The following is a 24,861-nucleotide window of genomic DNA, read 5'->3' as shown; positions in this document are numbered from 1 at the left end:
ACGGGGCAGATGCAGCACATTTTCCTCACTGCAGCAGTCTCTGCTGGAGAGTGCTGGGCTCTGAGAGCTCTACCCTCCAGCGTGTCAACGGACTCGCTGTGTAGCCTTTTCATCCTTGGACTTGGGTATGGCTGATGGCCCAGTTCAGCGGTCCTCCTCCCAGGGGGCGATACAGAATCTGCACGACTAACTGAAGATGGCGGGGTCTTGAAAAGTGTGATTAAGTAATGTGCTTTTTTTGATGTTTGGATGTAACTTGTACTGTAACCAACTTCTCTCTGCAGGAGATGCAGTGAATGTGAGTCCTGTGCTCTTTATGCGCTTGTGGTGATTTGCCTGCTTCCTCTCTCTAGGTGCTAAGAGATGGCGGCGCTTGTGGGGCTCTTCTCTGCCTGAGCATCGGGCCCTCCAGGCACTGGGAGAGCCAGCGCAGATCCTGGGCTCCTCGCCTGAACAAGCCTTCTCTTCCAGCCCCGGCAGTCCAGCAGCTGAACTGCTCGTTTTCTCTTAATGATGGGCATCGGTAAGAACACTACGTCCAAATCCATGGAGGCTGGAAGTTCAACTGAAGGCAAATACGAAGATGAAGCGAAGCACCCTGCTTTCTTTACTCTTCCGGTAACTCTATTCCCTTCTTTCTCTCCGCTTGACCCACTCTCAAGTAGTTCCCGTGTTGAATCAACATAGGATTAGATTTAACACTCCTGTTTTCACTGAAGGTTAAGGCATTCAAAAACGAAATGCTTTTCACGTGAGATAGTCTTCGGGAACCCTGTTGGCTGACTCTAGTTTTGGCTCTGCCGTCTGCTGGAGTCACCTGATGGGGTTAACTCCAGGAGGGAAGCCTGCATTGCTGTGAACATTGTACAGCCAGCCAGCCCAGAGTTTACTGTGCGCTGGAGGATGCTGAAAGCTTCACTCTAGCTCCAAAAATGTATTCTAATGAGGTAACCTGAAACCCAACTTCAGACTTTCATTGCAAGGTAGGAGAATGAATGAATGACTCACCATTTGGAACCCAGAAGTCATGCTTTGTATTATGGCAGCAACATCCAAGATGTAGTTTTGCCTGAATAAGTGTTACCAGTTAGAGAAGGCTGATTACACACATTCACTATGTTCAGGGCCAATACTTTTCCAGATGTAGGATTATGATTTGATGTGTATAAAGGTACTTAAAGTGTTGGTTCAAAAGAGGAAAAAGCTCTTTAGAGAGAACTTGCCTCCAAGTGTTTTTCTCTTAATACTAGACACGAGGTTAAGGGCAAGAATATCATTCTAGGACTCCTTAAAGCATGGTCCTGGAATTTACCTCACTGTGGCATTACTCAGTAAGAAGGATGTGAACACCCATCCTTAAGTACATTGACTTGACTGGCCTTCACATTTTGATTTTTACCCTATTGATTCACAGAGAGATGTCCCACTGATTTTACAACGGACATCACTGAAATTCTTCCTGTAAAGTGAAATTTTTAAACTGGATTTTCTGTTGTGTTGAAGGCTTAGGGTTGACAGGTTTTCTAGAGGAAGAAGCAAGGTGGTTTTCCAAGTTTAAATTAGATCGAATTTGAAAAATGAAAGGAAGGTTTCGTGCCTGGGTATTGATTTCTCTCCTGCTGCCTGAGAGCCCAGCACACCATTTACCCTCACCCTCCACTTGAGAGACATGAGCTTGAGCTTGCCTTCCCCACCCACCTGCCTTGTCATTAGGGCGGAGAGTTTTAGGTTGACTTGTTTTCATGTTCAAATTGTGATATTCTATAGTTAGTTAAATCCACGGCATATGCTATCCATTTTCATATTTATTCCCTGTTGTTGGTTTCCCTCTCCCTCCCTCTTCGATCGCTTTTCATTTAAAAAAACAAAACACAACACTGAGGGTCTGTGAACGGTCACTACCTTTGTGTTTGTACAGCTGAAAGTAACTGTATTTTGCTCTCAACTATTGGGTGAACTTCTGTTAATGACACTAGAGTTTACTAGTCTCTCTGTGTTTCTCTTTAACTGCTTTCTCATGGTTTGGATATCTTTTTCTAGTGCCAACTTCTGGATGGATCCCCCAGTGTTATTTTCCATTTACTAATTCCTTGTGAACAGTCATGTGTTTATGTTGAATTTTTGTTGCAGGGATTATAGTTCTTATTTCTGAGATTTCTATTTGGTTCATTCCTGCCTATTTTTGGTTCTTAATTTCTTGTATGCATGTGTTTGTGTTGTTTAAAAATGTTTCTTCATTTAAATCACTGAGGACCCTAATGCACTTATTTTAAAGTAATTCTCCAGTTGTTCTGTTTTCTATCTGGCGTAAAATCCTCTTCTGAGTGTTTCTTTTGAGATTTTCTTCCCTCTCCTGCCACCCCCCTGTTCCCCTGGCTTCTGTTGCTGTGGTTTTACATTCTCCCTTCCTAGATCCAGTCCAGACCTGGGTCTTATGGTGGAGGTCTGACTCTCTCCCACAGTGGTGCCAACCATGACGTGACCTGCTGGGCCCTGGCTTTGACCACTGGACCTGGTTCTCATCCCCCTTGTTTGGGGGTCCCCAAGTCCCTGTCTCCCTGATGGAGTCGAGGGCTGCCTGACTGAGGTCTACCGGGGCTCAGAGCCACGCCGGGCCCAGTGTTGGCCTCTTTGTTACTTTGTTTCTTGTTACAGAAAGGTTTCTCTGGGGGTTTTTCCCTCTACCATTATTTATAGGAGTGGGGCTGGGAAGGACTGTTCCTCATAGCATTAGCTTCCAGATCCATCTTCACTAGGAGTCCCTGCAAATACATGGGAGCCGGGAACATGGACATAATGTGTAGTTGGGTATAAATACAATGTGAATATAAAGTTAGTTTAACACTACAGCAGTTTTGTTAGAGAACTTGCAGAATATTCCCCCACTGTGTCAGGCTATAAAGATAAGTATTAAAAAGGGAATGAAAAAAGAGTAATAGAGTTGGCCTCAGGGGATCAAGCTGCTGGGAGGGGAGACATGCCAGGGGGAGGGGGCCGTGAAGGTCAGCACACGAACTGCCAGGAAGACGTGGAAGCAGGCATGTTGGGAAGTGTGTTCACATGAACTCCTGCAGAGCTTATGAGAAAGCAGAGGGCGAAACAGCAGAAGGAAAACAGATGAAAACAAAAGTCTATCAAAGAATGTTTGTAAAGAAATAGTTCATGTGATGGAATTTGGGGTTGTGGAAAGTTTTGTTAGGAAATATTTTGTAATATAATAAAAATAGGAACACTGTACTGCCCATATTTAATCACTAGTGAAATTGCTGCCCCTTAGAAAACTTAAAAGTAAGATAGAAGACCGTTTTGCATGATTTGCTTGTTAACAGGATAGTCTAGGGGGCTGGAGCAGAGCTGGTCTCTTTCCACTGTCCAACTGGTAGGATTATTTTGGTCACTGCCTCTCTGCTCTTGGGATGTTCATCTGTGTCTCCCTGTTCCCCGTTCGGCCCAGAAGGTCTTAGACACTAATTTCATAGACTCTGACAACCTTAGAGCTAAAAGTGGCTGTAGAACTCTCCTGGTGGTACTGTGGGAAAGTGAAATGCAAGGATTTGCCCAAAGCGTCTGGTTCACACGGTGTGTTAAGTAAAGTTTATATCCGTTGGATCCCACAGTCTCGGCCCCAGGTAGCTCACCACTGGTGGGCAAGACAGGAGCTGCATACAGATCACACTGATGACAGGTGCGGTGCACACTGATCTTCTGTGTTGGGCAGCTGGTCTTGCGGATGGTCTTAAAAAGGAAGAGTTTGGGGGCGCCTGGGTGGCTCAGTCGTTGGGCGTCTGCCTTTGGCTCGGGTCGTGGTCCCAGGGTCCTGGGATTGAGCCCCGCATCGGGCTCCCTGGTCCCTGCTCCGTGGGAAGCCTGCTTCTCCCTCTCCCACTCCCCCTGCTTGTGTTCCTTCTCTCGCTGTGTCTCTCTCTGTCAAATAAATAAATAAATCTTAAAAAAAAAAAAATTGGGGATGGGTGGTGATGGAGCTGCTGTAGCCGTGCTCTGGCGGGAGTAAAAGGTGAAAAAGGTGAAAAAGGAGGCTCGGTCTCTTGTTGCCTCCAGCTACTTGTCCCTGGCAGCATCTGGCTGACTTGGCGATTCTGGTTGTGTTTTTGTTTTTCTTGTCCTTATAGCATGGCCCCTCGGTGCACTGACAAATTGTATTTGTCTTTTTCTCGACATCTGTGCTGCCCAGGGCAATAACTGCTAGCCACATGTGGCTATTTAAATTCATTAAAATGAAAATCTAAAATTCAGTTCCTCGGTTGCACTGATCAAGTGCCTGATAGCCACACAAGGCTACTGGGTAGCCCATCTCTTTTTACTGGCTGGTCAAGGCTTTGCTAGACTCTAAAATGCAGGCCCTTACTCTCATGTTTGCTTTGGAGTCAGAAACTGGGGCTCAGGCTGTCAGCTATCAAGGTGCTAGAGACCGCAGGAACCAAAGCTGGCTGCTCCTCGAACCAGGTTTGGGGAGGGTTTGCTGTTGCTGGCTGCCGAGGGTAGGGGGGTGGGCTTCGGTGGCGGTGTGCTGAGGATTTTATCATTAGAGATATTCTTTGGCATCCTGTGTTGGGTAAGAGTTTCCTCAAATGTGGCAAGAGCTGATTTTTTTTAGAAACTCACATGGAAAGGGAATCAGTTTCTTTTTATTTAATTTTAATTTTTTTTTTTTTTAAGAGTGCACACGCCTGTGTGAGCGGGGGCAGGGAGGGTGAGAGAATCTTAAGCAGGCTCCATGCCCAGTGCTGAGCCTGACGCAGGACTCGATCTCATGACCCTGAGATCATGACCTGAGCCAAAATCAAGAGTTGGATGCTTAACCCGCAGAGCTACCCAGGCACGCTGGGAATCAGAGTTTCTTTCTTTCTCTCTGTCTCTCTCTCGCTCTCTTTTTTAGGATTTTATTTATTTTTTGACAGAGAGTCGGAGAGAGAGGGAACACAAGCAGGGGGAGTGGGAGAGGGAGAAGCGGGCTTCCCGAGGAGCAGAGAGCCCGATGCGGGACTCGATCCTAGGACCTGGGATCATGACCTGAGCCGAAGGTAGATGCTTAACGACTGAGCCACCCAGGCGCCCCTAGAGTTTCTTTACACAAAGTAAAATAAAGGTCCATGACAATACTTTAAAGAGAAAAAGAGTAAATCCGTACATAGAAGAAGAATAATGAATAGGTTACAGTAAGAACAAGAGCTTTGCAAAGCCCCAGCATTCACAGAAGTTAGATCATGTGATCAGAGTTGATTTTAAATAAGAGAAACATAACAAAAGGTCCCCTCATCCCACGGGAATCTTGTTAGGCAAATTACCACTAGGAAATGTGTAATACGAGTGAATGCCACGTGGCAAGAAATTAGAACCAGAAAAACAGCAAAAAGTCTTGAAGAACTGTCATACCCTAAGGGCACAGGCCAGGAAGGACAGCCAGGAAAAGGTCTGCAGTTCTGTGTGGAGAGCTCCTGTATCATCTGAATTTGGAGGACTGTCCAGGGGAAACCAGGTTAATAGCCTGAATTTAGCGTTGGCAGAGGGCCACCAGCAGTACGGCCTGTTTCAGCACGTCGGCATTCCAATGCCAAGTTCACGGCAGGCAGAAGTGTTGAAGGTTCCCTAAGGTTTTGTGTCTTCTGCTCCTTCTAATAGTCTTGGTGAGAACATTGGGGTCTTCTCTCTTGGGTGCCAGGAGTAGATCGTTTAGTCTGGAGCTTTAGGGGTATGGACTGAGGAGTAGCTTCATTAGGTTCCATTTTATGGAAGGGTGGGAGAAGTAGTCATCATTCATACAAGTCCATCATTTGTTTCAGTTCCCCTTAGCATGTTTTCTTCAGAGCCGCGTAATAGGAGGAACCCATAGTGCCCCCAGTGGGTGGGCACCGCGCAGACTCGGTAACAGGCTGCCACAGCCCAGTCAGAGAGAGACGGCAAGTCTTTGGTCAAACCCTAAGTGTCAGGGTTTGAATTCAGTACGGTGTGTTGTGAGAGCACCCTTGAGGGACCCCTTCCCAGCCATGTTTATAGGGGTGGGCGTGGCCTGTCAGATTCTCAGGGGAGGTGGCCTCAGGGTCCTGAAGAATGTCTTGGTGAAGCAGCGCAAGAGGAGGGAGAACAGCCGGGGGACAGCATCGCCGTGTCTTGTTCTGGACACAAGCTGAGTGCAGTCAGAATACAGAGAATGGAGGTGGGCAGCAGGGGAGCCAATGAATGATTGTAGCAAAGTTGCTTGAGCTTCGGGGTAGAGAATTCCTGCCGTGCGTGCTACGAGAGGGAGGGGCCTGGAGTTGGGAAGCCCAGTCAGGTGAGAACGGCTGGTCCAGGTGAGAATGGCGCATGGTCTGGCCGGGGAAGGCGGGCAGGAAAGGGGCTCTTGCCGGCAGCAGGTGTTTGCTGGCTGCCTGCCTGGTTCCTGCTCTCTTGGAATTGACTTCCAATGGTGGGAGGAGGTGGACAAGAAACAAAGAAGCAGAAGCATCAAATGGCACCTGGTGACAGATTCTTTGAAGAAAACAAATCAAGGAAGAGGGATAATGAGGAATAGAATGTGAAGTCAGACAGGGATCATTTAGGGACCTGCAGGCCATTAATTGATTTATCCCTTAAAAGTACGTACTGAGTGCTTCCTATAGGTATAAGGCTCTGGGGAACAGCAGGGACTTAAACAGACAAAAATCTCTGACCTCGCTGGTGACAAGACAGGCAGGGCGTGCTAGAGATAAGTCAGATGTGTAGATGTTAGATAAATACGAATGAAGAAATAAAATAGGGAAGTGGGACACAAGCTGCTGCACGTTCAGCCGGCGGGGAAAGGCTGCCCTGCGGAGATGGCATTTGCGTGAAGGCCGGCGGGAGTTGAGGGAAGCCCGCTGTGGCCGTGTGTGGGCAGCAGGTGCAAAGCAAGGCACTGAGGCAGGAGGTGCCTGGGACGACTCAGGGACACTGGTGGACAGAGGGCAAGATGGGGTCAACAGAGATGATGTAGGCCGCGTGGCCCTGGTAAGGATTTTGGCTTTTCCTGACTTTGAGGAAAAGCTGTTGGAGGGCTTTGAGCAGAGTGACACGCTCTGCCTAGTTTTAAAAGGATCCCTGGCTGCTGCCGAGCCAGGGAGCAGACTAGTCAGGAGTTGCCTGCCACAGGGCGGCTGAGCTAACGGTGGCCCCAGCCAGGGTGCTGGTTGTGTGGAGGTGGTGAGAAGTGGTCGGGCCCTGGAGCAGAGCTGACCCAGGCACCCCCAGACTGGAGGAGGATGGAAGTAAGCGAGAACAGGCAAGGACAGCTTCAGGGATTTCACCTGAGTCTCTGAAGAATTGACCAAGTACTGAGGTAGAGGGAGGCAGACGGGGGAGCAGGCCCGTGGTAGGGGGCTGGGGGCAGTGAAGGAGTGTGCAGTTGGCCCCTGGGACACTGGGTAGAAAGCAGGGCTCGAGATTGTGGTGCCTAGGGAAGCAGCGTGGGTTGTAGCTACTCACTGGGTGTGAGCAGCGGGAGAGGTTATTTAGAGCCGGGGAATTGGATGTTATCACCTGGGGGATGATGTCGGTAGGAGTGAAAGGGGGTCCGAGGGCCCAACAGGGTGTGGAGGTAGAGGAGGGCCAGCAAAGGGGACAGGTAAGGAGTGGTTGCTGAGGCAGGAGGGGAACCAACCAAGCTGTGTGTGGACAGCCAGTGACGAAGCCTTGTAGAGCCTTGTAGGTGGAGAGTAAGGATGGGCTGTTGGATTTAGCCAGGGCTGGGCCTTTGCCGGGCGGAGGTGGGTTGATGGTTTGTGGGAGAGTGGTTGCAGGGATGCACCACGGGCCCTAGTGGGGTAATGAGGCCATGAGAAGGTATTCGGGTCAGGGTTTGGCAGACCTGCTGGGGTGGAGAAACTGGGGATTGGGGTCCTTGGGGCATCTACGAGGAAAGTCAGGTAGGTGAGGCACAGGGAGCTCTGAGAGGAGCAAAGAGGTAGATGTGACCAGTGACCAGATTGGGTGCTGGGTTGGAGGCGCTGGGGTTGGGCACCTGTGGGTATGTGGGGGGAATGGGGGTCTACGAAGTAAGCACACAGATCGCCAGGGGCTTTGTTTGTTTCTTTTAAGTTGGTGTGGGGAAGTGAGGAATTGATAAAACATGGAGTTAAGGAGTTGAAAAGTCTGTTCTTTTGTGATGCTTTGTGTCCATTTCCAATCAGGGAGATTCTGATCCCTTGGCACCCGGAAAATCTTTTCCCTCCTCTTGCCTTCTGTCAGCCAGCGCGCAGGTCCTGCTGCGTTAACTGCAGAGTGACCAGCTGAAGTCCGCTCTGAATACTGTTGCCTTGGCGTCTTGTAGCACAGAAAACCGTTTCCTAAGTCACGCCCAGGCTCTCTTGACAGTCGGGTTTGCTGGGGCAGTCCTGGTTTGGGTCTGTTGTTTTCCCGCACACGCTTCCATCCAGTTTCCCTGTACTCCTACAAGGGCCCTGGTTTGGATAATAAATTATATGGTGACCTTGATTACAACCAAGCTTAAGCCTATCAAATAGCTGAAAACATTTTAGCTCTTTCAGAGAAACTTCTTGAAAAGTCTTCCATATGATTAGACTTACACACGAAGACCCCTGCTCTGGTTGTAAAAATCATACCTGTTCACATTAGGAAATGTGGAAAATATAGTAAAGCATTTAAAAGAGAAAGAATATTTTTGAATTGGAAGGTTATGAAATGGATCAGAAAATATTGTTGGGTCAGTTCCCTCCCACTTTCTATAGTTACTACAAATGAATTTTTTCTCTTGCTGTAGATTTATGCCAGGTCTGACCACTTCTGTAATCCAGCAGACCAGAGAAATGGAGGGCTTTCCTTGTTTGCCATTGATTTGGGGGATTCTGTCAGCATCGGTAAAGACATTGTTCTTGTCTTTCAAGTTATTGGTAAAGGAAGGAAGGTTTAAACCTTGAGTAGAAGAAGGTGATGGATTGTGAGAAAGTCTGTACAGAAGAGAAAGGAGGTCATGATACAACAGTCAGAAAGAGATGCCCTGTCCAGCCAGAGTTGGTTTAATTCCTCTCTTTCTGTAAGAGAAGAGCTTGAATCTACTGCATCGTGGCCGTGATAAGGGAGGGGATGCTCTCGACAGGTCAAAATTGAACAGCCAGGATAAGCAGCCTTTTCTGTTTAAAGTCTATCAGTTGGAAAATATTTTTTAGGAAAGGGGATATCCTGATGCATGCTTTGCAGTAAAAACACTGAAAAAGATGGGATGCAAATAATTTTGATGCATGGTGTGAGAGATTCTTTCCCTTCTTTCTTTCTAGAGTTTGTGTTCTTAAAAATTAATTTTAAAGGGGCACCTGGGTGGCTCAGTCGGTTAAGCATCTGCCTTTGGCTCAGGTCATGCAGGGTCCTGGGATCGAGCCAAGGACCCTTTAAATTAAAAAATTAATTTTAAAGATTTTTATTTTTAAGTAATCCCTACACCCAAGTGGGCCTAGAACTTACAACCCTGAGAATAAGAGTTGTATACTCCATTAACTGAGCCAGTCAGGTGCCCATTTAAAAATTAATTTTTATGCTCTGGTTTTGAGGTTTCAGATAGTATTTCAGCTTTTTTTTTTTAAGATTTTATTTATTTGAGAGAGAGAGCACAAGCAGGAATGGGCGGAGGGGCCGAGGGAGAGGGAGCGGCAGACTCCCCATGGATGCAGGGTTCCAGGTAGGGCTCCATCCCAGGACCCTGAGATCACTACCCGAGTGGAAGTCAGATGCTTAACTAACTGAGCCACCCAGGTGCCCCTAGTATTTCAGCTTTTAATTCAAATAGAGCTTTAGTAGTTTTTCTTTTTTCCTTTCTTTCCTTTCACTCCTTTCATGAGTGAGTGTGCTCATGAATTGTGGGGGGTGCTCAGAGGGAGAGAGAGAATCTTAAGCAGCCTCCACGCCCAACGCTGGGCTCCATCTCACGACCCCACAAGCAGAGCTGAAATCAAGAGTTGGACGTTCAACCAACAGGGCCACCCAGGCACCCCTGAGCTTTGGTAGCTTTACGTGAGAGATGTTCGTAATAAAAAAAATTACCACCTAGTAATTGGAACACAGACAATTTGGTATAAATGATGACAAAATAACAGAGTTGGTGCAGTTACTTCCTAGAGGAGGTTTACAAAGTTGATGGGCATTTTAGCTGATTGTCACTTACTTTTGTGTGTGACCAAATCCACAGAATCTGCGCCTTAGAGCACATTTTGTCCGTTCTGCTCTTATTTGAGCCTGCTTTGTGCTCCAAGCCTTACCAGATGTGATGGGTGCAACCAGAGCAGTTGCCCAGGCTTCCCTTACCCACCCGATCAAGGCCCCCCCCCCCCCCCGCATCAGCGCCATCCCTGGGGCCGCTGCGTTCTTTGGATCCTGCGTCAGCCTGGATCTGTGGTCTCCCTGCCTCCCAGCCATGTTCCTTTCCCTGTCTGTCATTCTTCCCTGTGTCTTTTGCATTCCTAGACTAATTAAGATTTATTTTTCTTGTAGGCATTTACACCTCCTGAAACCCCCTCCCTCTAAATTCTCTTTTCACTCCTAACCTGTGTTTATGTAAGCTAGGTAGGCAGGATCCCTAATTTTAACAGTTAGAGGTAAGGGATTTCAGATGGATTTCTTTACCATAATCTAAGTCCATAATTTTGATGGAGAAAAAGCTCATTTCCTGTTAGGATTTGATACAGAACTTGAGGAGGAAGATCGGCTATGGGCAGTTGCGTGGTACTCATTACCCGGTGTTTGTTCCCCCCGCGCCTTTAATTTTACGTCTTCTAAAGCACCCGTGTTTCTCTCCAGGCTTCATGGTACAAATGTGGTGTTGGAATAAAACGAGAGTAGCAAGAAAACCAATGTGTTCTTTTCCTTGATGTTTCTTATAGTTCATTTAGGTTCCTTTTCTGTCATTGTTTCACTATTTGTATAAGTTCTTTATAAGAGAAATATGTTCACTGTGGGAAATTTAGAAACTATGGAATGATGTAATGAGGGGAAAAACAAATCATTTAGAATCCCATCAGCAGAAAAACAGTATGCTATTTTGGTATATTTCTTTCTGGAGATTTGAAACAAATATTTGGGAGTTCTTTTATAAAATTCTGATACATACACACAACACACACTGCTTTAAAAAGCCCTTAAGCTTCATATTCTATCCTGGCATATTGATGCCATTGAAAACATAATTTGTAATTGTGACACAGTAGCAAATTGTGGATCTGACTTCTGCACTTTCATCAGGATCTTGGGTTGTTTCTCAGTGTTTGCCAGAGTAGATGTTAGCCTAATGTATGTTAACCTTATTGCAAAGCATACTAGTTTTGAATTTTAATGAGGTGGAATACTTTTTTTCCTGTGTTCCTTGGCCGTTCATATTCTTTGTGAATATCTGCCTTCCCCACCCCAACCCCTTTACTTATGTTGAGCTGTACCAACGATCAGAAATGCCACAGACGTATTAGAAGTTACTGTTGTAGAGAAAATCCCTGGTCAGGTAGCAGTTTGAGGGTATGGAGGGAGAACCGGCAGCACTCCAGCCTGGGCTGTACCTGTCAGTACTGGTAGCCACAGCCTCCTTGTCTGTATCTGGGATGTTCGAGACGTAAATGAGATCATGCGTATCGACATCAGATCACGTACACGGTAGGCAGTGAATAAATGCTCCACTTAGCTCCTGCATCTCCACTGTGTTCCTTAAACCAGAGATCAGCAGATGGGCAGGCAGGGGATCTGAAAGGAGACAAATGCCAGTATTGGTGTGAATCTGTGGCCCGAAAACATCAGCCGTCCCCATCACCATCGTCATGGGATGTGTGGGAGGAGGAGCACAGGAGGTTTTCTTTGTGGGCCACCGACAGACACATCGGCCCACCCAGTGCTTCAGGACAGGGGCTGGAACTGGGGAGAGGTGAGGTACCTCTGGCTCCTCTTGAAGGGCAAGTCATGCTGGGGGATGAGGGGGATGGTGCCTGGAACTCCCAGGGTACTTTGGCTGCTGTATCCCAGGTGGCCTCAGGAGACAGCTGAGGAAGTGAAGAGGCTGCCCTAAGAAGCCTGGCTGGGCAGTGCAAGTGAAGGAGGCCTGCAGCATTGGTCGTTGAAGAGTGTCATGGGGGCTGCCATATTTGAGGAAGCAGTGAAAACAGGGTTAGGGACTTGCTGCCTCAGACAACTTCAGGGTTGCTAGTGTTCTATCAACTACATCTTTTGGAGTATCGTAACCTAAGACCGACAAGCTCTGGAGGTTTAGGGTATGTTGTATAATACTTTGGTTTATTTTTCATGGTAGTTATTTTTGAAATTTCAAATAATATTGAAAGTAGTTGGGAGATTTTTATGTTCTTTTAAAAGGGGTTTGGGTTAAAGGCTGAGAAACACTAATCTTGATACCTTTATTCTTTTTTTTTTTTAATTTGAGAGAGAGAGTGCAAGGGCTGTGAGCCAGGGGGTGGGGGGGGGGCAGAGGCAGAGGCAGAGGGAGCGAGAGAGGTAATCCCAAGCAGGTTCCATGCCCAGCGTGGAGCCCGATGTGGAGCTTGATCCCGTGACTTTGAGATCATGACCCCAGCCAAAATCAAGGGTCGGAAGCCTAACTGATTGAGTCACACAGGCTCCCCGATACCTTCTTTAAACACATCTTAATTGTAGATATGGATACTAGAGGAATAATCACGTGTGTGTGTGTGTGTGTGTGTGTGTGTGTAAGAGGGTAAGAATATTGTTACCTTCTTACTAAAAGAATAGAAAACAGTTAATTTGGGGTACTTCATTTTTACTTTGAAAGTGAGTAAGTAGAAAACGGCTCACTTAGCTACTGGACACATGATAGTGGTGGGTGCTTTATACCATACCTCAAATAGGCGATAGATTGGGTTCTGAACCTCTGATCAGAGGCACAAGGTTTCCCAGGTCCCTTTACCCTTCCGCTTGCAGGTGTCCACAGCTGCCATTCACTGCAGCTTCTGTGTGAGTAACACAGGCTCGTTCGCTGTCAGTTTAAATGGGCATTGCCGTGACACTGGCCCTCGGCATGGCACTCCTCTGCTGTCGGCCTGTCTCTCCTGCTTCCCATACATTTGGCCATCTCAGGATTACTATTTAGAAACAAGTACGGTAGCATTATTGCCTTTGTCTACTAGAAATAAAACACTTGAGTAAGAAAGACATGTTTACGGAGCAATAGACATACTTTTCCACACAGAGACCATATTAGCCTTGCATATTGGGAACAAGCCATCAGCTGGACAAATGTAGGCAGAGAAAACCTGCTTGATTCACAGCTGATGGAGTGATTATACAATATTGGTTTAGCAGAAAAATTCAAAGCCATCAAATCTGGTTTCAAATTGTTTTGGGGGGGGGCAGAAAGGACATCTTGTTCCCAAAAGTAATCTGCTGGTTTTGTTTTTTGTTTTTTGTTTTTTTTTTTAAATAAAAACTAGATCAGTTTCCTAAGATGAAAGATGCCAAGATCCAGTTGTTAGCGGCCATGCTATTAATAACACAAAAGAAAACCTGTTTTATTAAGTTTAAGAAGCTTTCCAACTCGTGTTTTATTTCCCGGTTGAAATAATATTTAGAGATTCAAAAATGTAAAGCTTTGATCAGGAACGTTTTTTTTAAATCTCTTTCTCTTAAAAAAAAAAAAAAAGTCTGTGCCTTTCCTGAAGAACGGATTTTTAACATTTGATTTTTTTAAATTTCACATTTGAAAAAAATCCTAAATCATCAGAATAGCTAATTTAATAAACCAAAGGAAACATTAGTAAAACAAACCAGTGTTTTATTTTTCCAGTCATGTTTGGTCATTTCCTGCACGCACTCACAGGGGAGGCCACGGGTCAGACGGGCGCCCTGGTGGGCATCCCCACCTCCTGTCGCCTTTGCCTCTCTCCGGTGCCAGATCCCCCTCTCCCTGCAGTAGAAACTTGGTTCACCTGCTGCTTGCTCCAGAACCTCCTGCCTTCCAGGACGTGGTGGGACAGGACATGTTCTCCCCTTGGGGGTGAGGGTGGCCCAGGTAGAGGGCAGCAGTGCAGCTCTGGAACGGGAGGCTGATGGGGATGGAAGGTGGGCTCCGAGGTCCCCGGGGATGGCTTAACCTGTGGAAATATGTTAGAAATCATGGTTAGGTGATTTAGGTCAGTCATCTTTATAGTTAAATAAACATCTAACGCTGGCCTGGGGAAGTAAGCGTCCTATGTGGTTTCTAGGAATCAAACACCTTTTGGATCGGCTTGCAAACACTGCTTGTACCAATTTGTTTCTCTGCCCGTCCCTGCACCAGTCTCTTAGGGGCTGGGACCCACATCTGCCCAGGGCCCAGGGGATTGAACTGGACAGTGGCCTGGACGCTTTCCCCCTGCCCCGGCATTCAGGGCAGGGCTAGCATGTTGCCCGTCGGACCGCGGTGGTGTCTGCCGGGTGCCCACCCCAAGCAGCTGCGAGGCTCTGCTCCCATCCGGGCAGTCTCCAGGGGCATTAGGGCCACATCCTTGCTCTCTCCTGAACCACACTACCTTTCCCAGAGCACTGCACTGTTCATACCTTGGCCAAGGCCACTGTCTCTAGTGCCCGGCAGCAGCCACATACTGGTCTGCCTGCCTCTGTTCCTGTCACCGTGCCCTTTACCGCACCTCGCCCTTCCAGTCCCATTGCTGGCAGAGCGGCCATCCACAGGGCACGTCTGGTCGTGGCCCGCCTGTGCTTGCCACTGCTTCATGGCTCCTTGCTGGGGGCCTTGTGTCCAGTCAGAATTCCTGAGCCCAGCACCTGCTCCAGGTGGCGCTCCTTGGGCGGGGGGGGGGGGTGGCAGGACTGCATCTCCATGGCCTGGGCACAGCAGGTGCTCAGACAGTTCATCGAATGAATATTGAGCCTTTGCCTAGGCTGGGAAGCATCTGCATCTTATGGTACTTATTGTGAGTGTGTGTGTGTGGAATAAGTCCGAAAAGGCATGGAGATTGATAAATCCTGCCCAAATCTCCTGTTTGGTGCGGGTATATGAATTAAAAAAAATCATTGAGGTGAAATTCACACAAATGGTTAACAAAATTAACCATTTTAAAGTGAACGATTCAGAGACATTTCACACGTTCACAGTGTTGTGCACCCATCACCGCTGCCTAATTCCAAAACCTTTTCATCCCCCTGAAGGAAGCCCCGTCCCCACGGAGAAGTTGTTCATTTGGCCATGAGTGCAGATGAAGGGGGTTTTTAGCCAGGATAGGACTTTGAATCAGGTCTGAGTTTCTTTGATGACTTAGTAACTGAGCGTTGTTGTTGTAAGAGAGTTCATCCTGAGTGTGTGTATGTCTTGGCATCTCTGTGGACTGAGCACTGCTATGATAGGACTTGGAGCGTGGCTCTGATAGTTAGAGTTTCCTGTTGTGGACTTGAACTTGGCTGGGAAGGTATATCTTGCTGGCAGCTGGTTTTACGGGCAAACAAATGTCCCAAACCTAGATAGCTTGTGTAAAAACCCATCTTGTGACTTAAGAGGTAGTTCTAGAAATAAATATTTGAAGTGCCATAAGAAAACGCTGCCCTGTAAAAATTATGTACTAGTTAGTGCAGATCTCTGGCATTCTTTAAAGTAGCCTCATACTTGGGTTATTAATCTGTATAAGAAGTTTAATTTTTCACTGCCTGATTTCTTCAACTATTTAAAAAAGAAGGGATTGAAATGTCTTTGGACCTCCTCAATCTAAGCTATGCTGCTTATTAGATCTTTAGTCTTCATAATTTCTTCCCCATTATAAAAAGTAGTTGTCCTCATTATAGGAAATTCCAAAATATATAAAGGGAAAAAGGTGAAAATGGCCCCACTGATTAAAGACAACCACGATTAATATTTTGGTGGGCATCTTTTTTATTGTTCATTTAAAAAAAGCAGCATACAAATAACACACAAATACATGCCGATTATAAAAGACCTCAATGTTAAAGAAGGATTGGGAGTAAAAATGAAAGGTGTGCCCATCATTACTCCTTGTCCGTAGGGTAGCCTTCCTGTTTTTGGTTTGGGGCCTTTCTGCATCCTTTCCCAAGTGTTTAAGACAGAGAGGTTATTAAGATTTTTTTTTAAGCCTAATTAGGATAATTCTAGGCTTACTGTTTTGTGACTTTTTTAAGAAACAGTATTTTTTGGAGTTCTTTCCTTGTCAGTACGTTAGTTTTATTTTTTCTTTTTTAATTCTTTTCAATAGCATTATATTTGAAATGGATATATCTCACAATGTTCATCTTTATTTTTCCCCATTGGTTGTAATGTCTTTTTTTTTTTTTGGATGAACATTTAGGTTGTTTCCAGAGATTCAGCATTTTAAATATCAGTCATCAGTCTTGAATGCCCATACCATTTGCATGGATATTTCTGGAGGATAAGTTTCTGTGAGTGCAATTGGTGGATCCAAAAAATGCCTGTTTTGTTCTGGTGCTAAATTACCTTCCACAAAGGCCAGTCCACCAAGAATGTAATCTCTCTGATAACTCAGAGTAGCTTTTTCCGCACACCCTGGTCAACACTAGATTCATCTTTTGAAATATCCCCCTAATTTATGTTAAAAAATGAAAATTTTTATTTCTGTAATTTTAAATGAGGTTGGACAGCTAATCATGTGTTTTAGATATTTAAATTTTTTCCTGTGAGTTGTAGCCTCCTGTCATTTGCCCATTTCCTGTGGATTGTTTTATTGATTTGCAGGTATTCTTTACCAACTACTGATACCGACCTTTGTGGGCTATAGACCTTGCGCTCGACCATCTCTTACTCTGTCACTCATCTTTTACTTCTCTTTAGTATACTTTACAATACCAGATGCTAAACTTTTTATGTACTTTGTCTTTTTTTCTCTGTATTTTAAAAATATAGTTGTGCTGCTATTTTCATGCATAGTTATTTTTCAGGATTAATTTTTCAAGATGGATTCCTAGAAATGGAGCCATTTGACTACAAGAGTAAAAATATTTTGATTCTTGCTACACGCTTCCAGGACCTAAGATCACTCCATGTGCCTCACCAGGGCAGGCATGAGGGGTGGTGATGAATTCTGGTCCTTACTTTGAGGGCCCAGAAGCTAGATTTTGTCAGCAGGAAGAGCCCCCACACCTGTCCAGTGTCACACGTTACCGCCTGTCTGCGCCTGCGCTGGCAGGCTGGTTTGCATAGTAACCACGGTGAGAAACGTCAGCACGTCAGCACGTTAGGTGATCAGCAGTGCGCGAGTTGCATCTCCGGGGGACGCCACTCAGAATCGTCATCACGCGGTGACTTGGGAAGGGATCTTGACCAAGGCAGCTCAGGATGCTTCCCGCCGCCCAGAGAAGCAGCTACGCCTCTCTTGGCCTCGGAGGGCGTTGCGGGCCCCGCTCCCCGGGCTTTCTGTGGGTGCTCCTTCCGGCCTCCGCCTGTGGGACCCGCGGGGCGTTTCTCTCCCCCCGTCAGAGACACACGGTCGCTGATGCAGTGCACACTTGTCCGGAGTTTCCTTTAAGAAAACTCGAAACTTGGCTGATTTGGTAGGCAAAAAACACACAGCTGGTGTCTGTTACGAGCATTACAAAAGGCGTCTGAGGAGAATGTTTCCATTCCATTTTATGAAATGACAGCGGTGTGCGGTGAAACAACCTATAAGTGAAGTGTTTTTCTGCAGGTGGTGATAAATGGAGGTGCCACGTCCAGCGGTGAACAGGACAATGAAGACACGGAGCTCATGGCAATCTACACGACAGAGAATGGCATCGCAGAAAAGGTACCCCCGTGCCCCAGCCTCCTCCCTGTGTCCTAGGCCCGGTACAGGGCGTGGCTGTCCTTCCTGGGGGCTCGTCTCTACCCTTCCGAGTGGGTGTGTTCTCTTCATAATGGAAATAGAAGGGATGAGGAGGAGTGGAAGTGGCTTAATTGGTAATTGTCTTGATGGCAGTTAAGGTGAGACCCATATCAGTCCTTATTTTTAAAGGCCTCATCCAGGATGCTGAGGGAGGTGGTTCAGAATGTGAGTCTGGACTCAGGTCTGCATGCTAATGTGACCCAGATCCCAAGAGGATTACTTTTTTTTTTTTTTAAAGATTTTATTTATTTATTTGAGACAGAGAGAATGAGAGACACAGAGCATGAGAGGGAGGAGGGTCAGAGGGAGAAGCAGACTCCCCGCCGAGCAGGGAGCCCGATGCGGGACTCGATCCCGGGACTCCAGGATCATGACCTGAGCCGAAGGCAGTCGCTCAACCAACTGAGCCACCCAGGTGCCCCCAAGAGGGTTACTTAAGCTCTCTGGGTATCAGGTGCCTCATCGCCAAAATGGGAATAAAAATGTCAGCATCTGTCTGTTCAGTTTGTTAGGATTAAATGAAATAGTAACATAGGTGGTTATTAGTTTCGTGCCTGGGGCGCCTGGGTGGCTCAGTTGGTTAAACCGTTAAACGTCTGCCTTCAGCTCAGGTCATGATCCTGGAGTCCAGGGATCAAGTCCCACATCGGGCTCTCTGCTCAGCAGGGAGTCTCCTTCTCCCTCTGTCCCTCACTCCACTCTCGTGCTCTCTCTCTCTCTCACTCTCTCTCTCAAATAAATAAATAAAATCTTTAAAAAAAAGTTAGTATCGTGCCTGGTACAGACTCCGTTGCGGTAAAAGAGAATAAGAGAAGCCAGTGTAGACTTTGACAATGAACAGAGTGATGGAAATCACATGCTGAGGCGGGGAGGATCTTTTTTTTTTTTTTTTTTTTGCCTCATCCCGTCTCCTTGAGGTCAGTCTGTGACCTTATTCATGGAGGCCAGGAGAGACCTGCCCAAAGAGGATCCAGATGTCTTGATTTCTTTTTTTACTTTGGGTCGGTCACTGTGCTTAATACATGAAAAGTTTGACTATAGGGTATTTTCAGATTGCATGGCAGCTCTAAGACGTCTCAATTTCATTTGAGTTTTACTTTGTAGACTCTTATTTTTTTATTTTTTATATTTTTAGAGAGAGGCGGGCGGGGCGGAGGGAGAGGGAGAGAGAGGATCTTAAGCAGGCTCCATGCCCAGTGCAGAGCCTGACTCAGGGCTCGATCCCACGATCCCAAGATCATGACCTGAGCTGAAATCAAGAGTCAGATGCGTAAAAGACTGAACCACCCAGGCCACCCTAATTTGGTAGACTTTTAAAGCACATTTTTTATTTTCACTGTGAAAATTTACTAATTTAATCAGTTTCTATAATGAAGCATTATATTCTAGAACTGTATTGTACTTTTTTAAGGTAAGCTCTACACCTACTGTGGGGCTTGAACTCACAACCCTGAGATCAAGAGGTGCATGCTCTACTGACTGAGCCAGCCAGGTGCCCCTGGATTGTACTTTAGATAGTGTACACTTAATATTCTAGATAGTGTTCACTTAATATTCTAGAAACAGACCACTAGAAAGTTGATACATGCAAATATAGTACCCAGGTTGGGTATTAACACCATAAGTTTACAGTGTAATCACTAAAATGATAAAGAAAAAGGAGATTATATTGAAATTCTGGAAAAATCAAATTTTTGTGTGTGTAGTTTTTTTTCCATTTTTGGCTATCTTGACCAATATTGCTTTATGGCCAAGCTATTATAAATTTCGTCAAGCTATTATAAATCTTATGGAGGCTAATTAAGTTCATGCTGAGATGTTAAAATTCCTGTGGTCTTGGATTCTAAGGTGCTCCTCAGAGTGCAAGAATTCAAGTAGGCACTGTTGACATGTTGACTGATGCCTACGTCAGCCGCGGAGACACAGCCCACAGAGCAGGATCTGGGCAGGGAGCCACCACCTGGCCTGCTTGGGTCTCAGCATCCAAGTGATACATCTTGTAGCAGAGTGCTTCTGAATTCACAGACTCGTTAGGCTGTATCCAATTTTCGTGTACTGGGCCCTTAGTCTGAGTTTCCAGGGTATAAGCTGTCATGATTTTGGACTTCCTCCTCCATTATCTAGGAAATGATGGTCATCTTTTGAAATGAATAGCAAAAAGCATTAATATTCAGGGCTTTTTAACATCTCTAACAGTACCTTCTACTGGTGCTAGTGAACTGTGGGCAGAAAAAAATGTTTAGCACATTTATGCTAGACATTTATTTGCCTGTTTGAAAATCTTTTTCACTGTCTAAACTTTGATACATTAGTATTTCCTTGAATACTAGTGAGATAGGATATCTTCCTGTTTCGCTGGCTGCTTTTCTTATTTTATGAAATGACAGGTTTTGGGAGAACAGCTACCATGTGTTGAACGGTGCTAATGGTCCAGACCTTGGGCTCTATGATTCAAGCAACAGGTCACATTTAGCTCTCACCACAACCCAGGTAGAAAGGTGCTACCACTATTCCTGTTTTAGAGAAAAAGAAGATGAAATTTAGGTCCCCTGCTGTCTTGAATTTGTGCAAACAAAACTTCAGAGGATGCTGCCCTTTGGGATCTTGCCTCTTCGAGGGCATGGAAAGGCTGTCTCTGAACACTTCATTGTGAATTAACTAACACTGGGACCTTGCAGGAGAGACAGGAGGAGTGGGGGCCAGAGAGATCACCCCATGTGATCTCCATATTCATGTTTGTTTTCCTAATTATAGTGAGCTATTAGTTGTCATATATTCACGTATTTTATACAAGACTTGACTTCTGGTGTCTCTTAATACTTTTGAGCTCCTTATGGTAAATGCAGGTTAATACGGTGTTAGCTACAAGATACCCATCTTGGAATGTGCTCAAAGGGATTTATTTCTGAAAGGACCTGAAGGATAATGCCTTGAATCACGAACCATGAATCTGTAAGATAGCATTGGGACCCATGCCCAGTATGTTCTGAACTTGACCTCGTTATTACTGGGATTCTTCTATGAGGGATGTTGAAGGAATTGAACTTTGTTTATAGTGAGGGTATTTAGAACAAGAATGAAGTAACTACAAGTAAATGGTTTAGATGTTCCCATTCAAATATCAGCATTTTGTTGCATTACAGATTCCCCGCAAAATGTGTTTACAGGAGCATGTGAAGTGATTGCAGTGGTATTGGGCAAATCACTGTTAATCACAGTTTCAGAAAGTCAGTTATTTCTGGTAATTTCTAAAGAGCGACCCTGTCCTTCTGGAAGGCCGTGTAACATGGTGGCAAATGCAGCCTTTGTGGACAGCCTGTCCAACTCCTGGGCAACTCACTCAGCCCTTCAGAGTCTCTACCTCCTCATCTGTAAAATGGGGTTATTACAACATGTAACTTCCCAGGGCCCTTGCACAGAGGAAAGGGGAATGTAAAATAGCACAAGGTTTTTAGGAAGCAGAGATTGCCAAAATGTGAAAATAGTCACAAGTGAACTAGTTATAATGTGTACCCACTTGGCATATCCCTCCCACCTGGCTTGGCACTGGGGTCTTTTGCTGCCCATTGTTTCAACAGCTGTGCAGTTGCAACTGTCACCAAGTTTGTTAAATAGAAGATAAACTTATTTTCATAATGTTGAGATTTATTTTTAAAATTAAAGACCTTTTTAAACTTTGAATCCTTGTGGATTCTCTTTAAAATTAAGGTACCGGCAGTTCTCGAAAAAGGAAGTTCCCTTGGAATAGATTAGACAAAAATACAGCATTGGTAATTTTTGAAGCTGGAGAGAGGTATGAGGTGGGCATTCCATATTTCCACCTTTGTATATGTTTGGAAAATTGTGTAGTACAAAGATAAGAGAATAATTGAGTCCTACCTTATTGTTGCTACTCTTTGATTCTTTGGTATTGATTGTGGCTGTGAAGAAATCAGGCCAGTCTTGTTTTCTTCTTTTTATCAGCATCTTGATCTTTTTGCCTGTTTTTTGGATTCTTTATTTTTGATATTCAGTAACTTTACTTAGATATGTTTTGATGTTGACCATTCTGGGCCAGTGTTTTCTGTCACCTGGAGTATTTAGCATTAAAAATCCTTTTACTTTAGGAAAGCTGTCTTGAATTCTATTTTTTTGTCATTGTTTCAGTCTATTCTTTCTGTTTTCTTATTTGAGGGCTCTAATGAGACATATTTTGGATCTCCTTTGCCTGCCTTCTTCAGCTATCATTTCTCTCTAATCTTTTTTTCTCTTACATTTTTTTTTTTTTTTAAGATTTTATTTATTTATTTGACAGAGAGAGACACAGTGAGAGAGGGAACACAAGCAGGGGGAGTGGGAGTGGGAGAAGCAGGCCTTCCGCTGAGCAGAGAGCCTGATGAGGGGCTCGATCCCAGAACCCTGAGATCATGACCTGAGCCGAAGGCAGATACCTAATGACTGAGCCACCCAGGTGCCCCTCTCTTACATTGTTTGATTTCTTTTTTTTTCCACTTCCAGCCTGTGCCCCTTACTCTGTTATTCATGTCTGTTTTCTCTTGTGCTCTTACCACTTCCACTTCTTATTCCTTTTAAAAAAAATTCTGTCCAGATTCTGTCAACATGTTTTATTTCCCTTTGTTCTTAAATTTGTTTTAAGGTCTTTTTTTGAAAAAAATATTTGAGAGAGACAGAGATCGCAAGAGAGAGCACAAGTGGAACGGGGGGCAGAGAAGCAGGCTCCCTGCTGAGGAGGGAGCCTGATGCGGGACTCCATCCCAGGACCCCTGGATCATGACCTGAGCTGAAGGCAGACGCTTAACCAACTGAGCCACCCAGGCGCCCTAAAGTCTTTCTTAATACAGTTGATTGTTTTATTGAGTTTTCAAAATACCCGAGTCTGAGCAACATTGGTGGTATCATGGCTGCCTTCCAAAATATCTGAATAGTTTTTAATTAATTGAGTAGTTGGTGGGTCTTTCTAATTTGCAAACATGGGATAGTTCTTGGAAATTTTTTTATTTCTTCAATTCCTATATTATGTTTCCCTTGTTCTATTCTGACTTTTAAAAGCTTATTCTTTTTTTTGAAGATTCATTTAAGAGAGAGATTATGTGTGAGTGGAGGGGGGAGAGGGAGAGGGAAAGGGAGAGAGAATCTCAAGCAGATTCGGTGCTAAGCCTGAAGCCCAGTGCGGGGCAAATCCCACAACCCATGAGTTCGTGACCTGAACTGAAACCAAGAGTTGGATGCTCAACTGACTGAGCCACCCAGGCGCCCCTAGACACACTTTTTTTTCTTTTTTTAAAGATTTTATTTATTTATTTGACAGAGAGAGACAGCGAGAGAGGGAACACAAGCAGGGGGAGTGGGAGAAGCAGGCCTCCCGCTGAGCAGGGAGCCCGATGCAGGACTCGATCCCAGGACCCTGGGATCATGACCTGAGCCGAAGGCAGATGCCTAATGACTGAGCCACCCAGGCGCCCCACCTAGACACATTCTTAAGAGCAGGATATTCCGTGGGGCACCTGGGTGGCTCAGTCAGCTGAACATCTGACTCTTGGTTTCCGTTCAGGTCATGATCTCAGGGTCCTGTGATCGAGCCCCGAGTTGGGCTCCACTCCATGCTCTCCCTCCCCCCTGCGCTCTTCCCTGCTTGCTTACTTGCTTTCTCTCCCCCTTCCTATTTCTCTCAAATAAACAAATTAAAAAAAAAAAAATTAAAAAAAAAAAAAAGAGCAGGCTATTCCAAGGATTCACAGGTTGTCTACCAATTGCCAGGCAAGGACCAAGCCATTTTTTGAAATGTGTGGGGGCTTGGACAACCCAGGCCTGCTGAGTTAATCCTTTCCTGCACATTAGCACATACCACACTTTTCACACACATGTGCTTTCTCTACCACCCCTACCAACGGATTTTTAAAAGGCGTATGCAATCCATATGCATCCATGAATGCAAATCTGCCAATATCCGTTGTTTAGAATGGAAGACAAAATTCTCTGAAAGGTCACCCTCAGTTCTTGTTTGGATTAGCTCAAATGTCAACTTACATCAGACATTTATTTACCTTTAGGCTTTGAAAGGTGAAGCTGAATTGTACCACTTCTTTTGTTCAACGGTATTTGGCCCCCCAAATCCCCGTCTGCCTCTGCACGGGAAATCGATTGACAAACAGGGAGTCAGTGTCTTTCTGCAGACCATATCCATGGACAAGAGGGCACAAGTCGGGCTAGATATAGTCAGAAGGTCATCACCCTTTTTTGTGGAACATCTTTGACTTTTGTTTCCCGTTAGGCACTTTTTAAAGTTACGAAAGACTTAAAAAAAAAAATGCCCATCTTGGATTCTAAGAAATTGTTCATAGAGTTTTAGAACCCAGAGCAGTTTTGAGGGTATGTGGGAGAACTTGAGGTTACCTTGAGTATTCTGTTTAGCTGAGAAGTAATGCAGACATTGACTGAAAATATCTAAACTATAACCTAAAGTGTCCAGTCTTTGTGAAGATTTTGGCTCAAAAAGCATGCAACACTTAATATTTTTAAAAGTCTGTAGTAATGGTGGGGGGAGGGAAGAGAAGGGAGGAAAAAAAAAAACCCACTGGGCCCCTAAACTATAAATATATCTTTAGTCTGTTTTTAAACAAAATTGGAATCCTCATATCTGTCCTTTTGAATTTTGCTCTTTTCACTCACCATGTGTCTAAGCAGAAGTGTTTTGATAGGAAGGTGTAGGACTTTTTTTTTTTTTAAAGTACAAAGATCTTTCTCCTTGCAGAGATGGGATAGAGTAGAAGGGTCAGATTAGTGCTGTCTGTTTGAAAGTGGTTAGCATTTTATAACGTTTTTTCCTTTGGGGCACCACTCAAGGACTACTCATGCCAAGGTATCACTTTGTGGGCTCAACCTGGGAGCATCACTCTCTACATAGGGGTTCCCCAGGCATGGAGAGAAACTGAGCAAGCTGGGTGCTCTTGGGGATGAGTCAATGATAAGGGATACTGAGCCCCCAAACTCTGAGCACAGATTGTCTCACTGTGTGTGTTGAGCATTGCATCAAAGGCAGCCAAGGCTT

The 24,861-nt window shown here is 45.3% G+C and overlaps 1 protein-coding gene across 1 annotated transcript in view; it reads left to right on the top strand.

The window, feature by feature from the left end:
• The first annotated feature begins 217 nt into the window (after window positions 1-217).
• The window catches only part of SLC23A2 (solute carrier family 23 member 2), a 73,908-nt gene continuing 49,264 nt past the window's right edge, over window positions 218-24,861 (top strand). Inside the window, exons 1-2 of the mRNA XM_081833190.1 lie at window positions 218-618; window positions 17,637-17,735. Coding sequence (XP_081689316.1) covers window positions 511-618; window positions 17,637-17,735 — 207 coding nt within the window. The 5' untranslated portion in view covers window positions 218-510. The remainder of the gene's footprint in view (window positions 619-17,636; window positions 17,736-24,861) is intronic.

This window comes from Leptonychotes weddellii, chromosome 10, assembly GCF_054177405.1.
Source record: "Leptonychotes weddellii isolate Sample4059 chromosome 10, ASM5417740v2, whole genome shotgun sequence".
Lineage (NCBI taxonomy): Eukaryota > Metazoa > Chordata > Mammalia > Carnivora > Phocidae > Leptonychotes > Leptonychotes weddellii.
The sequence above is the reverse complement of the archived record's forward strand: the minus strand, read 5'-3'. Positions and strand labels throughout refer to the sequence as shown.